Source organism: Podarcis bocagei, assembly GCF_964188305.1.
Source record: "Podarcis bocagei genome assembly, chromosome: W".
In the NCBI taxonomy this organism is placed as follows: Eukaryota; Metazoa; Chordata; class Lepidosauria; order Squamata; family Lacertidae; genus Podarcis; species Podarcis bocagei.
Window position 1 is genome coordinate 87,144,081 of NC_138131.1, and position 23,601 is coordinate 87,167,681.

The 23,601-nt window shown below is 56.7% G+C and overlaps 2 protein-coding genes across 2 annotated transcripts; one reads left to right on the forward strand and one right to left on the reverse strand.

Annotated features, from left to right (window-relative positions):
- Positions 1-52: 52 nt before the first annotated feature.
- On the reverse strand, positions 53-8,262 carry LOC308578316 (carboxy-terminal kinesin 2-like). Its single transcript, XM_081178594.1, has 17 exons — positions 8,218-8,262; positions 7,959-8,096; positions 7,690-7,804; positions 7,541-7,606; positions 6,365-6,406; positions 6,046-6,262; positions 5,756-5,954; positions 4,791-4,937; positions 4,580-4,711; positions 3,812-3,928; positions 3,189-3,362; positions 2,614-2,781; positions 1,304-1,442; positions 985-1,124; positions 581-654; positions 314-389; positions 53-134 (listed from the first exon to the last, which is right to left on the reverse strand). The coding sequence occupies exons 1-17, from the start codon at positions 8,233-8,235 to the stop codon at positions 93-95; spliced, it is 2,004 nt and encodes a 667-aa protein (XP_081034720.1). The 5' UTR covers positions 8,236-8,262; the 3' UTR covers positions 53-92.
- A 548-nt stretch (positions 8,263-8,810) lies between these two features.
- Positions 8,811-11,401, forward strand: LOC308578166 (PHD finger protein 1-like; the record flags this gene model as incomplete). Its single annotated transcript, XM_081178424.1, has 8 exons — positions 8,811-9,000; positions 9,657-9,868; positions 9,968-10,049; positions 10,463-10,558; positions 10,657-10,742; positions 10,831-10,979; positions 11,088-11,183; positions 11,279-11,401. 8 exons carry the CDS (start codon positions 8,811-8,813, stop codon positions 11,349-11,351), a joined length of 984 nt encoding a protein of 327 aa, XP_081034550.1. The 3' UTR covers positions 11,352-11,401.
- Positions 11,402-23,601: the final 12,200 nt, after the last annotated feature.

The window sequence follows — 23,601 nt, forward strand, 5'->3', positions numbered from 1 at the left end:
TTACAAAAAAAGTATCATGACTTTAGAAGACAAAAGAGTAAGAATGGGAGTCGCTATCCGAGACGCAGAAAGACCAGCCGCCTCCGCCGCCCTCACTTCCGCTTTGATGCTGTGCCAATGACACAGTCATTGACCTGCAAGGCAAGACCGGGCAGATTTGGGGGGCCAGAAACTGGTCCCCACAGCTGCTGCTGCCGCCACCTCCTCCATCCAGCTGCGGTCAGGATGCCCCTTCCGCAGAGGAGATTCTGCAAGCAGCCCAGAGAAAGGGACACCCCCGCCCCCCCCCCAGCCGGATGCTGCAGCCACTTACCTTTCTGGCAAAGCGAAGGGAATTGAGGGACTCGGCAAAGTTCTCCTCCGAGGGCGAGATGTTAACAAACATCAGCCTGGGGGGAAAGGCCAGAGGAGAGGGTGAGGAGAAACAGAGGCTGCCTCAAGGGGGGTGCATGGCCCCCCTGTCAGAGACCTCTGGGTTGAAAGGGGTCATCTAGCCCAACCCCCTGCGTTCCTGGCAGGACAGCGCAGACCAGGCCTCAAAGGGGAGGGGGAGCCATCAACTCCCTCCTTGCCGACTCACATCTTGGAATTGCCGCCTAAGGAGTTCTGGAGGAGGTAGGTCAGCTTGCTGTTCCGGTAGGGCACATGGGCCTCCTGCAAGGGGGCAAAGGAAGCGGACAAGGATGGGTGCAGGAGGGGGAAATGTGTGGGGACCCTCCTCCCCACTTAGGGCAGGCCGGTTCCGCCAGCATCATGAGGCTGTCCCATTCCCGATTGAATTGTAGAGTTGGAAGGAATCACAGCTCTAGAGCCCCCGATAGGTGGGCACCCCACACGTGAGACAGTGCTGGACGCCACATCCTCACCCTCGCAGAAGACCAGCGCACTGCGGGAGGCGGGCTGTGGGGCTGCAAAGGGCTGCCCCATGGCTGGCCAGGACTCCCCCCCCCCCGGAGGCACACGCGACCCCCCTCTCCCGCCTACCTTGTTGCTGAGGGCGGTGATGACCAGGCCCAGGTTGGAGAGGCTGCTGTTGATGGCCTGGGTCTCCTTGAGGCGGTCGCCGGTGGAGAGGGACCTGTCCAGGCGCTCACTGCCAGCCAGGTCCACCAAGCTCAGCACGGCTGCGGGGGGGGGGGGACAAAGGAGGGGTGAGGGTGGAGGGAGAAGGGGGGGGGTGCTGGGGACCAGGGACCCACAGAGGGCCTGGCCTAGAAGAGGAGGGAGAGCAAGGGAGCGCCTCTGGGCCAGGGCAGGGACAGAGGCCTCCGGCGAAGGGGGTCGTGGGGCCGGCCACACTCACAGGAGGTGTGCAGCTCCCGGTTGGGGTTGTGGCCCTCGATGCGCAGCTGGAAGAGGCTGTGGCTGCGGGAAGAGCGCTCGTTGAGATTCGTCTTGGCCACCGAGCGGTTGGCTTTGGCTCTCTGGAGCAGCTTCAGGACCTGAAGGGGCAAGCGGGGGGCAGGAGGCGGAGAATGGCGGTCGGAAGGGACCCCAGAGATCCTCTGGCCCTAGCCAGCCCCAGGCAAACAGCGTGAAGAGGCTAGCCGGGCACATTCCCCCCCCCCCGGCTATTGGCTACTTGCGACCAGACTGAGATGCCCGGGCGCCCGATGGCGTTGGACATCACCGCCTGGAGGGGAAGCCTGGGAATCCTCGGAGCAAGACTCTTTCCACACACGAGGACCTCGTCCTATAGAATTCTATCCGTTACACAATCAGAATGAGTATCAGGAACCAAAACGGTTTCTCTCAGCAGCCTGAGCAGGAGCAGTGAACAATGGCAGCTCCTTGTTCTCACCTGACTTCACTCCCCCGCTGCCCCCACTGCCCCACGCTCAGCTGCAAAGAATATTCTTATATTCTGAATGTACAGTTAAGAAAGAGAAGTTGGAATAGGCCAAGATATGTGGACTGCCCCAATCCCAGCTCAAGGTGGTCATCTGAACTGGCCAGATGTTTAACTGAGAATCAGTCAGTCAGTCAGGCCATCATTTGAAAAATAAGACTTTAGAACGCCTGGCCCCAAAATGGCAACGAGACATCCCATTTGGGTGAGTTTAAGCTTGGTTTAAGGAGCCGCTTGGTGCCTAGCCTCTACACTGGAGTTTCTACCATTGCCTGCAAATAGAAAGGGAAGCATGGGGGGGGGGAGTTCTTCCTCTGGGAACTCTAGGGCAGGCAGAAGCCCCATAAGGAGCCGAGGGGCCAAGACCCAGGTGATCTGAGCTCTCCAGACAGGCAGGATGGCTCAGGCCTTCATGCAGAAGCCTCTCAGAGAACGGCACAGTCGGAGGGGAGCCCCCAGGGTCATCTAGCCCAACCCCAGATTCCTCCCTCTGCTCCTCCCCTCAGAGGCTTTGGATGCAGACACACTCTGGCTGCCTTGTCCCCAGACCAAGGCCCTAAAACGGGTCACAATGGGGCTGGTTCTCTGGCTTCTGCCTCTCCTCCACCCCTTGCAAGCAGGCTGGTGGCCGGACACAGTGCAGAGAGCGGGAGAAGAGTAGTGTTGGAAGGGGACCCCCAAGGGTCATCTACCCGACCCCCTGCACCGCTGGAACCCCCCAGGAAAATCCCAGACAGACAGCTGCCCCCCCCCCACCGCGGTACCTCTTGCTCCGAAGCAACGGGGACGTAGCAGAGGTTGGGAACGTGCAGCTCCTCCGTGCATTGGCTCACTCGCCGGATCTCCAGCTCAGAGCCCTGCTCAGGGCGCAACACCAGCAGGTCCCGCAGAGACTCATTGTAGATCTCCAGGAAGTTGGCAGTGAAATGGTACTGGGAGGAGACAGGCAGAGGGGCAGGATCAGACCAGGGAAGGCGGCTGGGGTGGCGCGTGCCCAGCCAGCACATCGCTCCCAGCTCAGACTCGGGGACCAACTGGCATGGCTATTCCAAGAGGAGGCTTCCAAAGGTGAGGCCCAGGAGTTCAGACAGGCCAGCCCTCGGGTGTTCAGGGGATCTTGTGAGGCTGAACGGAAGGCCCTGCAGAAAAACACTGGCGGTCTCACCATCCTGTGGGGTGGGTGAGGGTGAAGGAGGCAGCCCTCTCTCACCAGCGCCCTCTCTGGGAGCTCCCAAGCCCAGTGCGAAACCCCCCTGGCAATTGCAGCATGGCGAGTGAATGCAGCGGGGGTCTCCACCCCCTTTGGACACCTGCATCCGCTTTCCCTCTCTGCCCCCACCTTCCAGCCTTTGGCCTCCATCTCCCGGGCTTTCCTGAAGATCTGCTGCACTGCGCGGGGGATCATGCCGGCCGTGGAAGGGTCCTGGCAGTCGGGGCCCTCCATGGTGTACGTCTTGCCGCTCCCCGTCTGCCCGTAGGCAAAGATGCAGACGTGGTAGCCGTCCAAGGCCGACTGCGGGGAGGAAGGGAAGCCGTCAGGCTGGCGTCCACCAGACCCCACCTGCCCCCGGAGGGGGAGAGCCGCCCTATGTGGAATTTCCAGACCATCCTTCAGCCACGACTCACAGGACAAACCAGCCAAATCAGCCAGGGAATCATCCTCACGATCATCATCATCATACAGTGGCACCTTGGTTGTCGAACCGAGTCCGTTCAAAAACTAAGGCTGCCAAAGAATGTTGGGGAGTTGGAACACTTACTTCCAGGTTTTCAGCGTTCAGGGGCCAAAGTGTACGAGTACCAAGGTGTTTGAGGGCCAAGATACGACTGTACCATGCTCAACATAATAACAAACTAGAAGAACTGGGCCGCTTCCCCCCTTAATGTATTTATTCTATATATTTATTTGATTGATTTATGTGCTCTTCAGGGTGGTTGACAGAATAATATGCTTTTCCTTACCTGCACAAGCAGAGAGATCTCCTCAAAGACCTCCTCCTGGGAGCTGGACGGAGGGAAGACCTGGTCAAAGTTGAACTCATAGACAATGTCCTCTTTTCGCTCCCGACCAACGTGGGACTGGCAGAGAATCAAAGAATTGCAGAGTTGGAAGACCCACGAGGCTCATCTAGTCCACCCCCAAGCAAGACTTGAACCCACAACTCTGAGATTATGAGCCTCTACCGACTAAGTGGTGACAGGGGCCGCGTTCCCCCTTGGCCAGCTCTCCCGGGGCCACAATGCTCTCTCTCGCACACACACACATATCCTCCAGCTGGCATTGGGTCTGTTGGCCTTGGGCCGGCCATCAACATTTGGGTTTCTCCTGCTCCTGCAAAGGTCATTGCAGGAACAACACTGGCTTATTTGAAGAAGAAGAAGAGTTTGGATTTGATATCCCGCTTTATCATTACCCAAAGGAGTCTCAAAGTGGCTAACGTTCTCCTTTCCCTTCCTCCCCCACAACAAACACTCTATGAGGTGAGTGGGGCTGAGAGACTTCAAGAAGTGCGACTGGCCCAAGGTCACCCAGCAGCTGCATGTGGAGGAGCGGAGATGCGAACCCGGTTCCCCAGATTACGAGGCCACCGCTCTTAAGCACTACCCCACACTGGCTCTCGGCAGGCTTTGCGGCAGGTGGAGACTTCCTGACGTCCCCTGGCAACTGTGACAGCCCAAGATGCCACCAAGACTTCGACAACCGCCTTGTCCCCCCACCCCCAGACTGACCTCCTCCGCCTTGGATAAGACCAGGCTCTTGCTGTTGTCTGGCGGGAAGCGGAGGTGGCTCACCCCCTGTTTCTGGGCCTCCTTCTCGCTGCTCAGCAGGGGGCGCACGCGGCAGAAGACACGGATGTTGCCCTGGAGGGAGCGGGGAGTCGTCAGCACCCAGCCCCACAAAGGGTCCCCCAGTGCCAGCCCCCCACCACCACCGGCCCACCTTCAGCTCCTGGACGGCGTTGTGCAGGGAGCGCCGCTCCATCTCCGACTCGTGCTGCTTCTGCTCCAGCTGGGCCTTGTGTGCTGCCAGCGCCTCATTCTCCTGCGCCCGCCGGGCCAGGCTCTCCTGCGCCAGGCGCAGTTCCGCCTGCGTCAGAGAAACCCCAGGGCCAGTGAGGGACGGGCCACCTCAAACCCAGAGCCGCCCACCCGCCCTCTCAGCCAGGCAACAATTCAGGGAGGAGGCGGCAAATGCAGGCTTCCTCAGCTGGGAAAGGAAAAGCACCAGCAGGAACAGACACAGCAGAGGTTAGCACTTCCCCCAGACAGATATCTAGGGCCCTCTTGCGATGGATAGAAAAGGGACTTGTGTGAGAAACAGGGTGTGAGGCTGAGGAGAAGGGAAGCGCTTCCAGCGAGAGCCGAGAGGGATACACTTCTCTGTATGGGGGGGATTGAAGATTAAGATATAATTATGATAGAGGGCTAGACACATAAAATTTTGTGTTTTATTGCGATTATTACTATTACTGTTGTGATTTTTATTTATTTTCTTGCTTTTTCTCCTTATCTTCCCACCTTTTATTGCTTTTTTCTGTATTTCTTATTATCTTTTATTAAAAAATTCTTGTTTTCCAAGAGTGTTTGCAACATCTTTCTCTCATCTTATTATCTTTTTTAAAACTAGTTTGGTTTGTATTATATGTTGAAAATATTTAATAATTTTTTTAAAAAAACATTTTTTAAGGTATCTAGCTCTCTTTTCTGGGGCTGAGGACCCTTAACTGTGATCTTGAGTCTGGCATTGTGGAATCAGAAGGGTACCTACGGGACATCTAGTCCAACCCGCTGGAATGCAGGCGTCACAAGCGGATGTTGGCTAGTCCCAAGGATTCCTCGCCTCACCTTGGGATTCCAATCACCATTCAAGGGCGGGTGGAAGGGTCCCCAGCCCCCCCCCCTCACCTCTCTGGCCTCCAGCTGGGCAGCCAAATCCTCCTTGGCCTCCCTGGCTTTGCGGCCAGCGGTTTCCAGCTCCTGGATCGTCTGGCTCTGGCTCTTGACGGTCTCCTCCAGCTGCTGCTCCTGCTTCACCAGCTGCTCCACCCTCTGCCGGCTCTCTGTGGCCTGCGCTTGGCAGGTCTGCAGCTCCAAGGCCAGGGCACTGCCAAGAGAGGGTAGGGCAGAGGTCAGGTCCTGCTGCAGGAGGAGCAGACGGAGCCCGCCATGCCCTTCTCAGGCTGCTGCTCGCTCACCTGTTCTGCCCCTCCAGCTGCTGGTTGCGGGCCGTCGCCTGCTTCAGCTCCCCCTCCAGCTGGCTCAGCTGATGCCTCAGGGCCTCATTCTCCCCGGCCAGCCCCTGGGCCTTCTCCTTGTAGGTCCCCCCTTTGGCCCGCAAGTCGCTCACTTGCCCCTTCAAGTCCCAGGGGGCCCGCTTCTTCTCACCCCCGCCAGCAGCGGCAGGAGCAGCGGCTGCCAAGGGGAGAGGGAGAGAGAGAGGACAGTGTGAGGGTCCCGGTGGCGGCTCAAGGATGGCACGGGGGGGGGCACCTCCCTCCCTTCTCTAGACCTTACCTGGCTTAGGGGCTGCCGCAGCCACCGTCCGACGGGATCCTGCTGGGAAACAAGGAACGAGACATGAAGCAGTGAAAGGATTCCCAAGGGGACCCTGTCTCCCCTCCGTTGCTTCATGAAACATCTCCAAACAATAGTAATACTTCAAAACATAAAATCAGCAAGGAACTCAAGACAGATTAAAGCAACATATGTGGGGGTTCCCTTCCACGGATTGCGCCTAAAGTCAAAATCACGTATAGCTGAAATATGCTGGATTTAATGGTGGGCAGGATTGCCAGAGCATTTTCCCCAGCCCCTCTCCAAACTTTTTATATTGTTTCCTACACTGAATGCACACAAGTTAAAGGGGCACCAGATGCAGGATTACGGGGAACCCACATTCTACACATCTGAATCAGCTTGAAAAAACTAAAATGGCTTCAGCAGGTGCCAAAAAGAGTCCAGCAAAGATAGCTGCCTGGTGTTGTAAGAACATAACTGGATCAGGCCCAAGGGGGCCTGTCTAGCCCAGCATCCTGTTCTCAGTGGCCAAACAGTTTCCTGTGGGAAACCAGAGAGCAGGATTCAAGTCCAAGAGCCCTCTCCCCCTTTGTGGCTTCCAGCAACAGGTATCCAGAAGAATTTCTGCCTCCAGCCATAGAAGCAGAGCACAGACATCACGGCTAGTAGCCACTGATTGCCCTCTCGGATGTGCATCTGTTTAATCCTCTTGTAAAGCCATCCAAGTTAGTAGCTATCACTACCTCCTGTGGGAGGAAGTTCCATAGGTTAGCTATGCAATGCCATTGTTTTTTATACAGAGGTGGCTTGGTTCTCAAACTTCATCCGTTCCTGGAGTCCAAGACTCCAGAAACCATTCGCAAACCAAGGGACGGCTTCCGACTGGCTGCAGGAGCATCCTGCACTCATTCGGAAGCTGTGTCGGATGTTCAGCTTCTAAAAAACGTTCGCAAACTGGAAAGCTTACTTCCAAGTTTCCAGCGTTCAGGAGCCAATTTGTTCAACAACTAAGCCGTTTGAGAAGCAAGGTACCACTGTAATGGAAATCAATACAACAATATTTATAATATTTTTGAAAAATAACACGATGGGTGCTGCTCCTCTAAATGATCAATTCCTTACAGGTACGATATGGCACCCTTAACAGGGACGCTTCTGCAGCCCGCTGCCTACCTGTGGTGGACGGCCCTGCCACACCCGCAGTCCCCCGGGTCCGAGTGCTCGAGCGGCGGCGCCCCCCTGCCAAGAAAGCGGTGTTACAGCAAAGTCCAGAAGGGCTCCCCAGGTTCTGCCCCGCCCCCCCCCCCCCGACCTGAGCTTACCGGCCTGGCGGTGGCCTCGGAGCGCAGGGGCCGCTGGCGGAGGCTTCGGAACGGAGGGGGCTGCTGTCACAGGTCCTCCCTGCTTGGTAGGGTCCAGGGGAGCCCGAGCCCGTTTCTGGGAGGAAGGAAAGGGCAGCCGCTTGTTATTCTCCAGGGCCAGGCTGGATGCCCCCTCACCGGTCCTATTCCACGTCCCTCTCTGCTGGAAATGGCAACGCCCCATTCGCACCCCCCCCCATGCTGCAGAAGGGAGGGGCTTGGGAACTCACCCGGTCCACCTTGGGGGGCTCATTCTCATCGCTGGCCGGGCGCTTGAGGTGCAGCGCAGACACAGGGAGCCGGGAGGGGCCTTTCGGCAGCAGGAAACTTTTCCCCTCAGAGTTCATCTTCTGCTCCCGGAGTGGCAACTGAGGAAGGCCGCTGAGTTCATTTAATGAAGCATCTCAGAAGCAGGGTGGAGGGGGGGGGGAGTCGAAGGCCGAGGCAGGCAAGAGAGAGGCGCCCCCCCGGCCCCCGAAAGGGACTCACGGGAGGTGGACCATCCATCAGCTCCAGGCAAGGCCTTCGGGGAGAAGCCAGTGGGAGGCCAGTAAGGAAATGAAGCCCAGCCTGCAAGGTCAAAGGAGGCCCGGCTAGTCCAAATGGCCCCCAGCACCGAGATAGGCTGCCTCTGGGCCGGGAGGCAGCAACCCTTTCCCGCAGGGGGCCGGTCCGCTGTCCCGCAGGCCCTGGGGGGGCCGGACTACACGGGGAGGGGGGGGAAGAGAGCGAATTCCTCTGCCCCGCAAAGAAGCCAGAGATGCCTTTTCAAGGAAAGGACACCTTCTGCGCATGTCCAAGGGCGCTGATTGCCGGGCCCTCCGCGGGCCGGAGGGAGAAGGCGACGGGGGCCGGATCCGCCCGCGGGCCTCAGGCCGCCTCCCCCCGATCTGCTGGGGCTTGGCTGGTCCCCCCTCCCTCCCGCCCGAGGAAGGGGCCCCTCTGCCCTCTGCCCGCGCCCCGAGGCCTCACCGGCGCCCCTCCGGCTCCTCCGCCTCGCCCTCCGTCTCCCTCTCCGACCCAAACGCCGTCGATTTAAACGGACAGCTCCCGTCCTCCTCCGCGGCGCCGCCCGGCAGCCAATGGCCAGGCGGCGAGAGGAGGAGACCAATCCGCGCCGCCCGTCGCGCGGGCCGGACCCGCCCTCTTCGTCTTACGCCCACGGCTCCGCCCCCAAGTCCCTCCTTGGCGCACGGCCCGAGCGGAGGACGCACTGCGCACGCGCGCCGCGAGCCCGCCTCCGCCGGAAGGAGCGTCGGCGGGAGGGCGAGCGTGAGTGCACGCGCGCGCGTGCCGCAGGCGGCCCCGCCCCTCCCTGGCAACGGCCGCGGCGCGCAGGGAGCGGGCGGGGGGGCGGGCGGGGGCGGGGCCTGCGCCGGAGGGGCGGGGCCAGGGAGATCTAGGGGGAGAGAGATCAATGTCTAGGGAGATCAATAAACAAACGGGAGGGGCCCCCCGGGGGAGGCCGGCGGAGCGCGCCTTGGCCACCGGGGCAGCAGCTTCCCCCGTTGAACACCCGCCTGCCCCTCTGCGCAGGTGGGGCGGGGCCTGGAGGGGGGGACCCCGAGTGACCCTGGCCCCTTTCCCCTCCCCCCCATGAAGGGGGATCGGGGGGGGCCTGAGGCAGGGGGGGCACACAGGGACGCTGCAGCGGGGCGATCCCCTTGGAGGGGGGCCGGGGGGTCCTGGCATTGGGGGGACCCCCGGGCGCTGCCACGGTCTTTCCCCCGCTGCCCCCCCCAGCCCGGCGGGGGCGTGGCGGGCCCGGGTGGGGGCGCTGGGGGGGGGCTGGGCCGCCCGGCCCTCGGCATCCCCCCTGGCGGCCCCCCGCTCCGGCTGCTGCGTCACTGGCGCTCGGCGGGAGGCTGGAGCCGCCGAGGGTCCCGCTCCGCCGCCCCTGAGACCCCCCGCCCCCCCCGCGGCGAGAGGGACCCCCAGAGCGGAGCCGGCAAGGGGGCGCCCCCCGCCCCTCCCCCGCCTCGGCCCGCCTGACCCGGACCAGCGCCCGCCTGACCTCGGGGCCCTGGAAGCGGCCGGCGGCCGGCAGCGGAGGGGCGCCCCCCTCGCCCGGCTGGCCCCGCTTCTGGGAGGGCCAGGATGTCCTGGCGCGCTGGACCTCTACCTGGGCACCATCAAGAAGGTCAGTGGCTGCCCCTCCCCTCGGGGGGGGGCAGGGGGGTCCGCCCCCGTCCCCCCCCAGCTGGGGGTCTCTGCTCACCCCCTCCGCCCCCCCCCGCAGGTGGACCCCCTCCGGCAGGTGTGCCTGGTGCAGTTTGAGGACGACTCCCAGTTCCTCGTGCTCTGGAAGGACATCAACCCAGGTCAGTGGGCAGTGAAGCCCCCCACCCCCACCCCCCCCCACTTTGGGGTCCCCCCCCAGTCTCCGCCCCCTGCAGGCCTGGCTGCTCCCCACCCCCCCACCCCCCGCCTTGTTCTGTAGGGATGACCCCAGTGCAGAGTTCACCTGTGGAACTCCCTCCCACTGCCGAGATATCAGTGGTTCTGAAGGGCCGGTTCCTGGAAGCCGCTTTTTTTGGGGGGGGCATTCCCTGGCTCCCCAGGGTGAGGCGGGGGGGCTGGATCAGAGGATCCCATCCAGAAGACACTTCTTATCTCCCGATGGAGCCTCCACCTCCAGAGGCAGTCTATCTTGCTCCTGAGGCTCTTGGGGCAGGAACCCAGCTGCCCTGGGGGGGGACTGGCCCCTCACGCCCCCCCCTGCCTTTTCTCCTAGCGGCTGTGCCTGGGGAGGAGCAGTCCTGCTGCGTGTGCCACTCGGAGGCCGTGAGCCCAGACAACCGGCTGGTGCGGTGTGAGAAATGCAGCCACGGTGAGTCCGCCAAAGGAGCCCCACAAGCTGCCCCTGGTTCCCCGTTCTCCCCCCCACTGCCCCACTGATGACCCTCCTTCCTCTCCCCCCCCCCGCAGCCTACCACCAGGAATGCCACCTGCCCCGGGTGCAGAGCGATGGGGCCTGGACGTGCCGGCAGTGTGTCTTTGCTGTGGCCACCAAGGTAAGTGTGGTCTCCTCTGCCCCCCCCCGAGGTCCTCTGTCCCAGCCCCGCGCACTGACTCTGCCCCACGGCTTTCCTCCTTCTGCAGCGGGGCGGCGCCCTCAAGAAGGGGCCCTACGCCAAGGCCATGCTGGGCATGAAACTGGTCCTGCCCTACCAGCTGAAGACCCTGGAGTGGGACGCTGAGCACCTCGCCAACCGCCAGCAGTGCTACTGCTACTGCGGGGGCCCCGGAGAGTGAGTCTGCCCCCCCGGAAGAGGGGGGCTTGTGGGGAGGAGGGAGGGCGCCTCTGGAACCGGAGGGGGGCGCTCAGCTGACCGGCCCCCTCTCTCCCTCTGCCTCAGGTGGAACCTGAAGATGCTGCAGTGCCGCGGCTGCGCCCAGTGGTTCCACGAGGCCTGCACCCAGTGCCTCAGCAAGCCGCTGCTCTACGGGGACAGGTGAGGGGCAGCCCTGGGTGGGGGGGGGAGGGGGGGGGTCAGAGGGCGAGGGCATCTTGTGACTGACCCCCCACACACCCGGCTCCACCCGGCAGGTTCTACGTCTTTGAGTGCTGCGTCTGCACGGGAGGCCCAGAGAGCGTCCGGCGTCTCCCCCTGAGATGGTGAGGGGGCGCTTTGGGGCGGCAGGGGGGCATGAGCACAAGAAAGCAATGCAGCGGCCTGGCCCCAGACTCGGTCACGGGATCGGGGCCCCCGTTGGGCAGGACGTCCCTGCATCTTGGGGGGCTGGACTGGATGACCCTCGGGGTACCTGCCAACTGTGATTCCATATAAAAGCAGCTTAAAGAGAGCCAAAGGAAGGTGGGTCCTTAAAAAAACAACAACCCCACATCTGGAGTGTATCCGGATCCACTTGGGCCCTTTAATTAACAGCTTCCTGCTTCTCACTTGATTTCCTAATACTCCGCTTGGGATAATTGGGACACTTAGAATAAGTCGGTCAGAATTCAGCAGCTGATCTGGAAAGCGAAGAGAGAGCAGAAGGGGGAAGGAGGTTTTGGCGCCAGAGCGAAGGAAGCCGCCACCTCAAGGGCCAGGAGGCACCGGGCGGGAGTGGGGGGCCGGGAGGGTGGGGGGCTGCGCTGGCTGCGCTGAGGGATTCCCGCCTGCCCCCCCCCCGCAGGGTGGACGTGTCACGGCTAAAACGGCCGCTGTTTCTTTAATGCGAATAAAGCTGGGTCAGCATGACTCAGCGGTCTGAACCAAGTTGTATATATAAGTGAGAAATGTTAGTTTGGGCTGTGGCTGGTGTTTGGGTTGGTTGGTGCTGGTGTGTATAGTTATTCAGTCATGTTTTGCACAAAGACTTTTAAGAATAAAACTCTGCAAGGATATTCCCGTGGACTCTTTTTGTGACGACAAGGAGTCTGAGAAGATAAAGGGAGGTCAGAACCCTTTCCTTCTTTTTTTTGCTTTCTACAAACACTGACAGGTTATGGGCCCAGTGTTTCTGAGCATGTGCAGAGTGCAAAACGACTAACAGCATTTCAGCAAAGAGCTGGTGAGTCCTGGTGGTGTACGGAGACAGTGGCTGTGCGTTGGAGCAGTTGGTGGCAAGCTGTAACTGTCTGCAGCGACGCTGGAGCGGCTAGGATCTGAGGATCAGGAAAGCACTCAGCGTCAGCTACTGGAACAGTTTGAACTGCTAGAGGACCACAGCAGGCGACTCACAGAGCGGCTACACCAGTTGCAGAGCCAGGCGGGACTTGAGGGTCAACAGAGGCAGCAGCTAGAAGCCGGTGAGTGCCAGCCAGGACCATCCAGTTGGACTCTAAAGAGAGAGTCAGGAGAGATTGCTGGAGGCCCCACAGAAGGGGCTCAGCAAGCACCAGCAGAGATGGCAGATTTCCAGTCTTCCCAAGTTGTAAATATTGGGGGAGGCATCCCTTTTGAACTTCTCTCAGAAAGCAACTGGCTGAGTTGGTCAATTAAAATGCAGCAGTTGTTAAGGAGAGATGGACTATGGGACTGTGTTGAAACTGAGGTTTTGAGAACTGACTCTGCTGAGAAAAAACGGCTGGATGAAAGGGCCCGTGCCCAAATTATGCTGTGTTTGAGAAACTCTCAGTTATTGCATGTAGCAAATGCCAGCACAGCATTTGAGTGCTGGAATTTATTAAGGGCAATGCATGTCAGAGAAACTGCCGGAACTATCATTTCTCTGACCAGAAGGCTGTTCAGGACTGTTATGAAGGAAGGTGAGAGTTTGGCAACTCATCTTCAAATGCTGAAATCTCTGTTTCTTCAACTACAGCAGAGAGGTAAGCGTTATGATGAGACTGACCAAACCTACATTATCCTTTCAAGTTTGCCTGAAAGCTGGTTGCCTGTGATTAACAGCATGGAGAGTATGCGTCCCCGAGATCTGACCCTTGAGTATGTGGTTGGCAGATTGACCGAAGAAGCAGAAAGAAGGTCAGATAGGCAGGCTGAACTCCAAGAGCGGAGGAGTTACAGCCGAGGGGGCCAGCAGCAGAATCTGCCAATGGAGCAACGCCAAGGTTTGGACTTGGCCATGGCGGTGAGGAGATGCTATAGATGCAACCAACCCGGGCATCTCCAACGTCAATGCAGGGCAAGACTTCCAGGAGACGACATGGAGCAGAGACAGCAATCGACGCAGAAACGTAAGCAGAAGGGGTTCTCTTCAGGGAAGAAGAACACGCGTTCTACTCAGTTTGTGTCTGCATTTTCTAGGGAGGAGAGAAAGATACCTCGAGGAACATGGTTGCTGGACTCTGGCAGCAGCAGGATTATCTGCAATAGTCAGGAGGACTTTAAGACCCTGGAGAAGCCAGCTGATGGAAAAGACTCAATTTATCTTGCTGATGGTCGTAGAAGCAAGATTGATGGCCAGGGAACATGTTTCCTGCAGTGCTTGAACACTACTCTACCAGAGACTCTGTTTATCAGCAGTTTGGACTATTGTTTACTGTCTGTAAGCTGTTTGATTAATGCAGGGTATAGTGTTAAGTTCACGCAGGATGGCTGTCTGATAAAGAATGGAACTCAGGTATGTGGCCATGCAAAGTTGGAAAATGGGTTATATGTAATGCAGGACAAGCCTGTTAAAGCAGCCCAGGTGGTTCAGGATAATTTGCCAGTTCATAAGGGGTGTGTACATCAACTGCACAGAAAACTGGGTCACGCCAATTTCCGTGTGCTTTCAGAGATGCAAAAGGTGTGCAAGAACCTAAAAGTAAATAGCTGTAACTGTTTTCTAGATTGCAATGTATGTAAAATGGCCAAATCTAAGAGGAAGCCTGTGGCTTCTAAAAGCGACAGAGTATCTAAAGAGGTTTTAGAACTTGTCCATTGTGACGTGATAGGCCCTTTTCCACAGAAGACTGAAGGGGGCGCCAGATATGTTTTTCTGGTAATAGATGACAAATCACGTTTTAGTTGGCTGTTTTTGTTAAAGCAGAAATCTGAGTGTTTCCCCACATTCAGAGAATGGGTTGCCCAAGCTGAAAAGCTCTTCGCTCGGCCTGTTGTGCAGCTGCAAACAGATAGGGGCGGAGAATTTCTGAACAAACAATTTGGGACATGGTTGCGACGTAAGGGGATCACTCACCGTTTGACTAACCCTTATAGCCCTGCTGAAAATGGTCTGTGTGAAAGATGTGGGGCTGTGATACAGTCAGTAAAGGACTGCCTGCTAGTGGATGCAGGATTGGGCCACAACCATAGGCTGTGGGGCGAGGCTTTTCTGACCGCGAACTTTTTGATTAATAGAACCTGGTCTAGCTCTATAAAAGATATTCCATATTGTGTGTTGTTTGGGAAAGAACCAGAGTGGACAATGCTCCATAATTGGGGTTCTTGGGCACATGTAAATATCCCCAAAGCTCAGCGCCAGAAAGGGGGCGCTAGAGCACAGAAACTGCGGTTTGTGGGATATCAGTCCTATGGCAAAGGGTGGCGTTTCAATTTACGCCCAGGACGCGTGGTTCTGTCACGAAGCGCAGACTTCGCTGACCAGGACAGATGGACTGCGATCCATGCCAACCCTGACTGCCTACTGCCCCTGCAAGTAAGAGAAGAGGCTTCTTCTCAGCCATTGGCAACACAGGAGCAGAATGAGGAGGAGGCACAGATTTCCCCAAAAGATGTGGCAATAGATAATACTTCTCTAGAGGAAGAGGAAGAAGAGCCAGAGATAAGGGGGGAAGAAGAAGTAGTTGTACCTAAGCGCTCCCAGCGTTCAAACAAGGGTGTACCTCCTCAGCGTTTGACCCTAGGAGGAGTGAGAGTATGCAATGTGAGTTGTGTGGAACCACAAAGTTATAATGAAGTCTTAGACTTACCCCCTGGGGAACGTGCTTTGTGGGAACAAGCTATGAAAGAAGAAATGGACTCTTTTAAACGTAACAAAGTGTTTGAGGTCATAATGCCGCCACCTGGTGGCAGAGTGGTCACATGCAAGTGGGTTTACAAAAGGAAAACCCTTGCATCTGGGGAACCACGTTTTCGAGCCAGATTAGTAGCCAGAGGGTTCACTCAGATTAAAGGGGAGAGTTATGATGAAGTGTTTTCTCCCACGGTAAAGAGTGAAACTTTTCGTTTAATGCTTTCCATTGCTGCTGTAAGACAACTAGCAGTGCACCATTTTGATGTTGATGCTGCATATCTGCATGCAAATTTAGACCATGAAGTGTTAATGAGACAACCCCCTGGGTTTGAAGAGGAGAATGGTGCAGTCTGGCGTTTGAGAAAGGCTGTTTATGGTCTCAAACAAAGTGGAAGGTGTTGGAACCAGTGTTTAAATGAAGCCCTTGTAAAACTTGGTTTTAAAAGGAGTGTGGCTGATCCATGCCTGTACACCAAGGGGACAGGCAACAAATATCTAATGCTCTTAGTCTTTGTTGATGATTTGCTTGTGGCAGGGAGTTCCACAGATGAGATCCAGAAGCTCACAAGTCAACTAGAAAAGAGGTTTAAGCTTAAAGCCTTGGGGCCTGTAAGCAATTACTTGGGAGTAGAAGTAAGGCAGGAAGCTGATGGAAGCTTCCTATTGAGTCAGAAAGAGAAAATTCTTCATTTAATAGAGCAGTTTGGCATGGAAAACTGTAAGCCAGTTCAGACTCCCATGACACCAGATTTCCCAAAGACACTGTGTGATGATGAATTTGATCAGCCTGAATTGTATCACTCAAAAATAGGATCACTGTTGTATTTAAGCCAGTGGTCAAGGCCAGACATTGCATGTGCTACAAATGTTCTGAGCCAACGTGTATCTAAACCCAGTACTGCCGATTGGTGTGCTTTGAAAAGGCTTATCAGATATCTAAAGGGGACATTAAATGCATGTTTAAAGATATCTAGTACACAAGATGAAAAACTAGAAGTATTTGTTGATGCGGACTGGGGAAGCTGTGTAGCTACTAGAAAATCTACAAGTGGAATGGTTATGATGTTTGCCAATTCCATAATTGGATGGAGGTCAAAGAAACAAGGATTTGTTGCGACCTCATCCTGTGAGGCAGAATATGGGAGCCTGTCGCTAGCATGCAAAGAAATCATGTGGTTTATACAGATACTAAAAGATCTAGATTGTAAAGTAGATTTGCCTATCCAAGTGTATGAAGATAGCCAATCGTGCATTGCATTAGCGGGCTCGGAAATAATGAAATCCGCATCAAAACATATTGCTATCCGTCATGCGAATGTGAGAGATTGTGTACAGAATGGGGTAATCAAACTGGAGTACTGTCAATCACAAGATAATATTGCTGATTTGTTTACCAAGCCTTTGCCAGCAACATGCCATAATGAATTGATGACAAAACTGGGTTTATGTATATAATGTATTGTTTCTGTTGGGGTTTTTCGCATTTAAGAAACAGAAGGGGTGTCACGGCTAAAACGGCCGCTGTTTCTTTAATGCGAATAAAGCTGGGTCAGCATGACTCAGCGGTCTGAACCAAGTTGTATATATAAGTGAGAAATGTTAGTTTGGGCTGTGGCTGGTGTTTGGGTTGGTTGGTGCTGGTGTGTATAGTTATTCAGTCATGTTTTGCACAAAGACTTTTAAGAATAAAACTCTGCAAGGATATTCCCGTGGACTCTTTTTGTGCCGACAAGGAGTCTGAGAAGATAAAGGGAGGTCAGAACCCTTTCCTTCTTTTTTTTGCTTTCTACAAACACTGACAGGACGTAGCCCACCTGGTCCTCTACCACCTCAGCATCTGCTGCAAGAAGAAGTACTTTGACTTTGAGCGCGAGATCCTGCCCTTCGCCAGCGAGAACTGGGACAGCCTCCTGCTGGGCGAGGTGAGAGGCCGGTGGGTGGGGGGAGGGATCCTGGGGGCAGGAGGAGAAGAGGGGGGGGGCGAGACTCCGAATCTCAGGGTTGTGGGTTCGAGTCCCAGGCGGGGCAAAACATTCTTGAATTGCAGGGGATGGGACCCGATAAAAGTCTAGGATCCCTTTAGTGTTGGGGATTGGCCGTGTGTTTTAAAATTCATCTTGTTTGTTTTTGCCCAGTTCTCTAATCTGTCAAGGTCGTTTTGAAGTGTGATCCTGTCCTCTGGGGTGTTAGCCACCCCTCCCAGTTTGGGGTCATCTGCAAATTTGATCAGGATGCCCTTGAGTCCATCATCCAAGTCGTCGATAAAGATGTTGAATAAGACCGGGCCCAAGACAGAACCCTGTGGCACCCCACTAGTCACTCTTCTCCAGGATGAAGAGGAACCATTGATGAGCACCCTTTGGGTTCGGTCAGTCAGCCAGTTACAAATCCACTGAGTGGTAGCATAGTCAAGACCGCATTTTACCAGCTTCTTTACAAGATCATGGGGCACCTTGTCAAATGCCTTGCTGAAATCAAGGTAGGCTACATCCACTGCATTCCCTTCATCTACCAGGCTTGTAATTCTGTCAAAAAACGAGATCAGGTTAGTCTAACATGACTTATTTTTCAGAAATCCATGCTGACTATTGGTGATCACAGCATTCCTTTCTAGGTGCGCACAGACTGTTTGCTTAATGATCTGCTCCAGAATCTTCCCTGGTATTGATGTCAGACTGACTGGGCGATAATTATTTGGGTCCTCTCTTTTCCCCTTTTTGAAAATAGGGACAACATTTGCCCTCCTCCAGTCTGCCGGGACTTCGCCTGTTCTCCAGGAATTCTCAAAGATGACTGCCAGTGGTTCTGAGATCACATCTGCCAGTTCTTTTAATACTCTTGGATGCAGTTCATCTGACCCTGGAGACTTGAATACATCTCGTTTCTCTCTGATCGGGGACAGAGGGTGGCGCTTGGGGGGGAATTGTCATCGCGTCACTCCTTGGTGTGTGGAGTGCCTCAGGGTGCGATTCTCTCCCCGATGCTTTTTAACATCTTTATGCGCCCCCTCGCCCAGCTTGTCCGGAGTTTTGGGCTGGGCTGCCATCAGTATGCTGATGACACCCAACTCTATCTGTCAGGGCTGCCACTCAGTCCCAGCTCACATAGGACCACGTTAGCCAGCGTTCCGGTTAAAAGAGTCTTTATTGGATTACAGGTTCCATTTCCAAACTGCAATGTGCAGCCCTACTTCTTCTAGGTCAGACCGGCGAAGACCCGTCTGAGTCTCCGCCTCTAGCACACCAGCTTAATACCCTAGCCTTGCTCCACCTCCTGCGCCTTTCCTTCCGTCTCTGGGTCCTTCTGCCCCCCGGGGTCTCTTCTTTCCTACTCTCTTCTGACGCGGATCCCCCTGACCCTTCCGCCTCCTTGCGGCGGGCTTTGGGACCTGGCTCACTCTCTGGGCTGCTTACTGCGCCAGCTTCCGCTACATTTGAACTTGGCACGCGCGCCCAACTCTCTACCTTCCTCTTGATCGTTTCGTCGCTCCCCGAGGTGGGCGTGACTACTCCTGACTCATGCCCTCCCTCCTTCTGAAAGCCTCCGGAACCCGATATCTGGTCCCCTTTCTCCCCGCTGCTCCCGGCTGGGCACGTGGGTCCCGATCTCCAACTGCTGCTCTCTGATCCCTCTCTGGACCCTTCTTCCTGGGGTGTCCCCCTGCTTTCCCCCCTTGCTCTGACCGCTGGCGCTCCCTTCTGGGAATCCTCGGACTCACTGGACAGGCTCGGTGATCTCGGGTCGTCATCCCCACTCATCTTTCCTTCGTATTCCTCCCCCTCGCTCTCTGTCTCCTCCCTTCTCTGCGTCTCTGCTCCTGAACCCCTGACATCCATCCCCCCCTCGAAGCCCCCCCTTCCCCCCCTCCCCGCTTTCAAGGGTGGTTGCTGGGTGCTCCATCATCACAGGAGTGAATGCCGGATACAGTTCGCTCCTCGTCGCTGGCCGCCAACTGAAGACCTCCGAGTCTTCCTCCTCGCGTTCGTCAACGGTGAGCTGCTCCGCCTCCATTTCAGTGCCGCCGTGCTCGAAACCGAGATCCTCCCCGCACACGTCCATGTCAGTCTCTGCGTCGGTCGCTTGACCTGGCATCTCCAGCCACCTCCGGCGCCACTGCTCCTCTGGCCGATCGTCCCACCAATACGAGGTGTCGGACGCCGAACCCTCCGGTGACCCCTCTGGGGAACGTGTGCCCTGTGCGGGCTCCCCGTCCGAGTCGAAGCCATGGAACGTGCTGGAGGAAAGTGTGGGCGTGAACAACCAGTCGTCGAAGAAGCCTGCTGGCATGGGTCTGTGTGGGAAAAGGGCATGAAACTCGTCCTTGAGCAGGGGTTCCTCCAAAGCGTAGTCTGGCACCCAGCTATTAGCACTGGCCCGGGTGCCCTCTCTGGCTAGGAGGTATTCTACTCCGTCTTCCCCCCATCTGGAGTCCAAAATCTCCGTGACTTCGTTGATGGGGTCCTGCTGTGGCAATCTCCCCGCCTCCGTCCGCTCCTGAGACGGACTCGGTGCCGTTCCTGGTTCCTGGAACCTGTGAGGTGTCCTGTAGGGAGTGAGCACCGACCTGTGGAACACCGGATGCATCCTGGAACCCTCCGGTAGCACCAGCCTGAAAGCTACTGGGTTGATCTGCGCTTCGACTTGGTATGGACCGAGTTGCTTGTGCCCCAACTTCTTCTTGGCTAACGATCTGGTCGGCACTGCGTGGGCTGCCAACCAGACCCAGTCTCCCACTCGTATCTCTTCGCCAACCCGCCTGTGCTTGTCAGCTTGCACCTTGTATGCGTGCTTCGCTAGCTCCAGCTGCCGTCGGAGTTGATCGTGGACCTCCTGCAACTCAGACGCGAAAGCGTCCGCCGTCTGCGGTTCCCCTTCCCCCACTCTGTCCAGTCCCGGGAAGGTTCTGGGATTCCTCCCATTGTTGGCGAAGAACGGCGTCACCCCTGTGGACACGTGCTTCGTGTTGTTGTAGGCGAACTCGGCGAGCGGCAGGTAATCCACCCACGTCGCAGGCTGTTGATTGGCATAGCATCTCAGGTACTGCTGCATGATGGCATTGACCCTCTCCGCTTGCCCGTTGGTCTGCGGGTGTCTCGCTGATGTCAGGTTGATCTTGACGTTCAGGAAGCCCATCAGCTTCTGCCAGAAATTCGAGATGAACTGGCGGCCGCGGTCGGACAGTATAGACCGCGGCAGCCCGTGCACTTTGAACACGTGATCTATGAACAGTTTGGCTGTTTGTTCTGCTGTGGCCACCTTCGCACACGGTATGAAATGTGCCATCTTGGTGAACAAGTCCACCACCACTAGTACAGCTGTCTTGCCTCTCGAGCTGGGTAGATCCGTGACAAAGTCCAGGGCCACCCTCTCCCACGGTTCAAACGGCATTTGCAGCGGTTCCAGCAGTCCCGCCGGTGGTTTGTGCACCGGTTTGGCCCTCTGGCAGGTGTCGCACCTCGCGACGTAGTCCGCGACTTCCCCTCTCAGTCTGGGCCACCAAAAGTCCCTTGCGACTAATTCCACCGTTTTTTCTGTGCCAAAGTGCCCGGCCGTGGGTGCGTCGTGCAACTGCTGCAGTACCTTGGCGCGAAGTTCGTCTCCCGGCACGTAGATGGCCCCTTTACGTAAGAGCAAGCCGTCTCGTATCTGGAACTCGTCGCTCTTCGCCGTGCCCTTGTGCACCTCGGCCATCTTCGCCTGCGCGAATGAGTCGTCCTGCAACGCCCGCCGCACCGCATCCAGGTCTACTGTGGCTGAAGCGCACGCCCACGCTGTTGGCGCGAAGATGTGCATGGCTGCCGCTGGCGTCGCCTCTTCGAGGTATTGCGGTTTTCGGGACAGTGCATCCGCCATGATGTTGGTGTCGCCTGGGACGTACTCTATTCGGAAATCGAAGTCAGCAAAGAACTCCGCCCAACGTATCTGCCTCTGGTTCAGGAACTTCGCCGTGCGCCAGTGCTCCAGATTCTTGTGGTCCGTGCAGACCTGCACCGTGTGCTTGGCGCCGATCAGGAAGTGTCTCCACGCCTTGAAAGCTGCATGAATGGCAAGCAACTCCCTGTCCCAGATGGTGTAGTTCTGCTCCGACTTGCTGAGCTTTCTGGAGTAGAACGCTCCCGGCCTCCAGACCCCCTGTGGGTCCCTCTGCAGCAGGACAGCTCCCACTGCTCTATCGGACGCGTCTGTCTCTACCCGCATCGGTCTGCTGGGGTCGATATGCAGCAGTTGCTCTTCCGACGCGAAGAGACGCTTGAGTGCCTGAAAGGACTGCTCCGCCTGCTCCGTCCAGATGAATTTCTTTTTCTTGGAGCTTAGCGTGTCCGTAATAGCTGCCGTCTGCATCGCGAACCCCTTGATAAACTTGCGATAGAAGTTGGCGAAGCCGACAAACCGCTGGACCTCCTTCCGGTTGCGCGGGCTCTTCCAATCCAACACCGCGCGAACCTTGGCGCTGTCCATGGCTAGCCCCTTGTCCGACAACTTGTAACCCAAGAAATCCACCTCCTTCGTGTCGAACTGGCACTTCTCCAGTTTGGCGTACAGTCTATGCTGCTGCAACCTCTCCAGCACCTCCCGAACGTCTTGGTCATGCGCTTGCTGCGATTCGGAGAATATCAGGATGTCATCCAGAAAGCAGACGCACTTCTTGTAGAGGAGTCCCGCCAACACATGATGCATGAAAGCTTGAAAACAGTGAGAACCGTTTTGCAATCCAAACGGCATCACTCTGTATTCGTAGGTGCCCAGAGGCGTGAACATGGCTGTCTTCCACTCATCGCCCTCCCTCATGCGGATGAGATTGTACGCCCCTCGCAGGTCCAACTTGGTGAACACGCGTCCCTTGCGCACCGTCGCCAGTAGGTCGTCAATCCTGGGCATGGGGAAATCAGAGGGCTTGGTCATCTTGTTCAAGAGGCGAAAATCCACCACCAGTCTTTTTTGGGGCGTGTCCTTCTTCTTCACGAAGAAAACAGGACTGCCCCCTACTGCCCTGGACTCCCGGATGAAACCGCGCTCCAAATTGTGATCTATGAACTGTTTGAGTTCCTGTAGTTCGTCCTCAGACATGGAATACAGCTTCCCTTTCGGTAGCGTCGCCCCTGGTAGGAGGTCAATCTTGCAGTCATATTGCCTGTGTGGTGGTAGCTTGTCTGCCTCCTTCTCGCAGAAGACCTCCAGAAAGTCTGCGTATTTGTGGGGGACTGCTTGCAACGTTCCCAACTGCAGTTGTGATTCCTCCTCCTCTCCCTCCTGTCTGGGCAGGATGCAGTGTTCTGCGCAGTAAGAGGAGCCGAAGATCAGCTATCGCTGGTACCAAGCCAGTGTCGGACTGTGCCTGTCCAGCCAACTCATGCCCAACACAATGGGTGTGTCCGACAGTCGGGTGACATTAAAACTGATGACTTCCATGTGGTTACCAAGGCGCATCACCATTGGCGGCGTCTGCTTCACCACCTGCCCCCCCAGCAACTCTCTGCCATCCACTGTGACGACTTGCAGGGGCAGAGTGGCAGGTAATAGCTGTATAGCGTGCTGCTCCACAAAATCCTGCGCTATAAAGTCTGCGTTGCTTCCAGAATCCACAGAAAGCGGCACTTCGATAGTGACGCCATCGGGTAGCTGGAGAGATGCTGTGAGCTGCACTACTGGTTTGGGTGGGAGGGGGTCCGTGGGTTGCAAGATCGCTGGGGACTGCTTCAGTGATGCGTCTGGCTGGGCCCCAGTGCCTCTGTCTCCAGCCAGACATCGTCGTTTCCCTGCTGGGGTTCGCTGTGTTGCGTGGCCGCTTTCACCGTTGCGGAGGCTGCAGTGTGCTTGGAGCTCCTCTGGGGACACTCTTTCGCCAAGTGTTGAGAGCTGTCGCATATGTAACACTTCCGGGTCCCTCTAGGAGGTTTAGTCTTGACTGCCGCCGGTGCAGGGGCTCTGGTAGCTGACTGAGCCCTGGCGCCTCCCACCTCCATAGGTTCCACTCCCCCTCCTGGCGGAGGTGTGGATTGCGCACGCGCAGCTTCCCTGGGAACGAAAGAGAAACTTCTCGCTGCTTCGCGCCCTCCACGTCCTTCGTCTCTGCACCATGGACGTTCTTCCAGCCTCACCCCCACAGTCAGCGCCCTTTGGACCACCTCCTGCGTGCTCCGGGGCCTCTCCCCCCTCGCAATTTCGTCTTTAACAGCACTGCTCAGACCCTCCCAGAATAGGTCTCTGACTGGGGGCGAATCCCGGTCCCATTCCAAGGCACTGACCAGCGCAAAAAAGCGGGCGTGGTACTGCCGTACGCTCGCCCTCCCTTGTTCCAGTCCATGAATCTCCCGTCGGGCAAGATCCACGTCAATGGTAGATAAAAAGCACGCATCCATCGCTTTGATAAAGGCATCTGCACTCTGAAGCGCCGGATCTTTATCCCTCCACAAATTGCGTAGCCACGCTTTAGCATCCCCATGCAAATGGGATAGTATAAACCCCACTTTCTCTTCCTCATCTCTAAAGTCTTTTGCCAGCAGT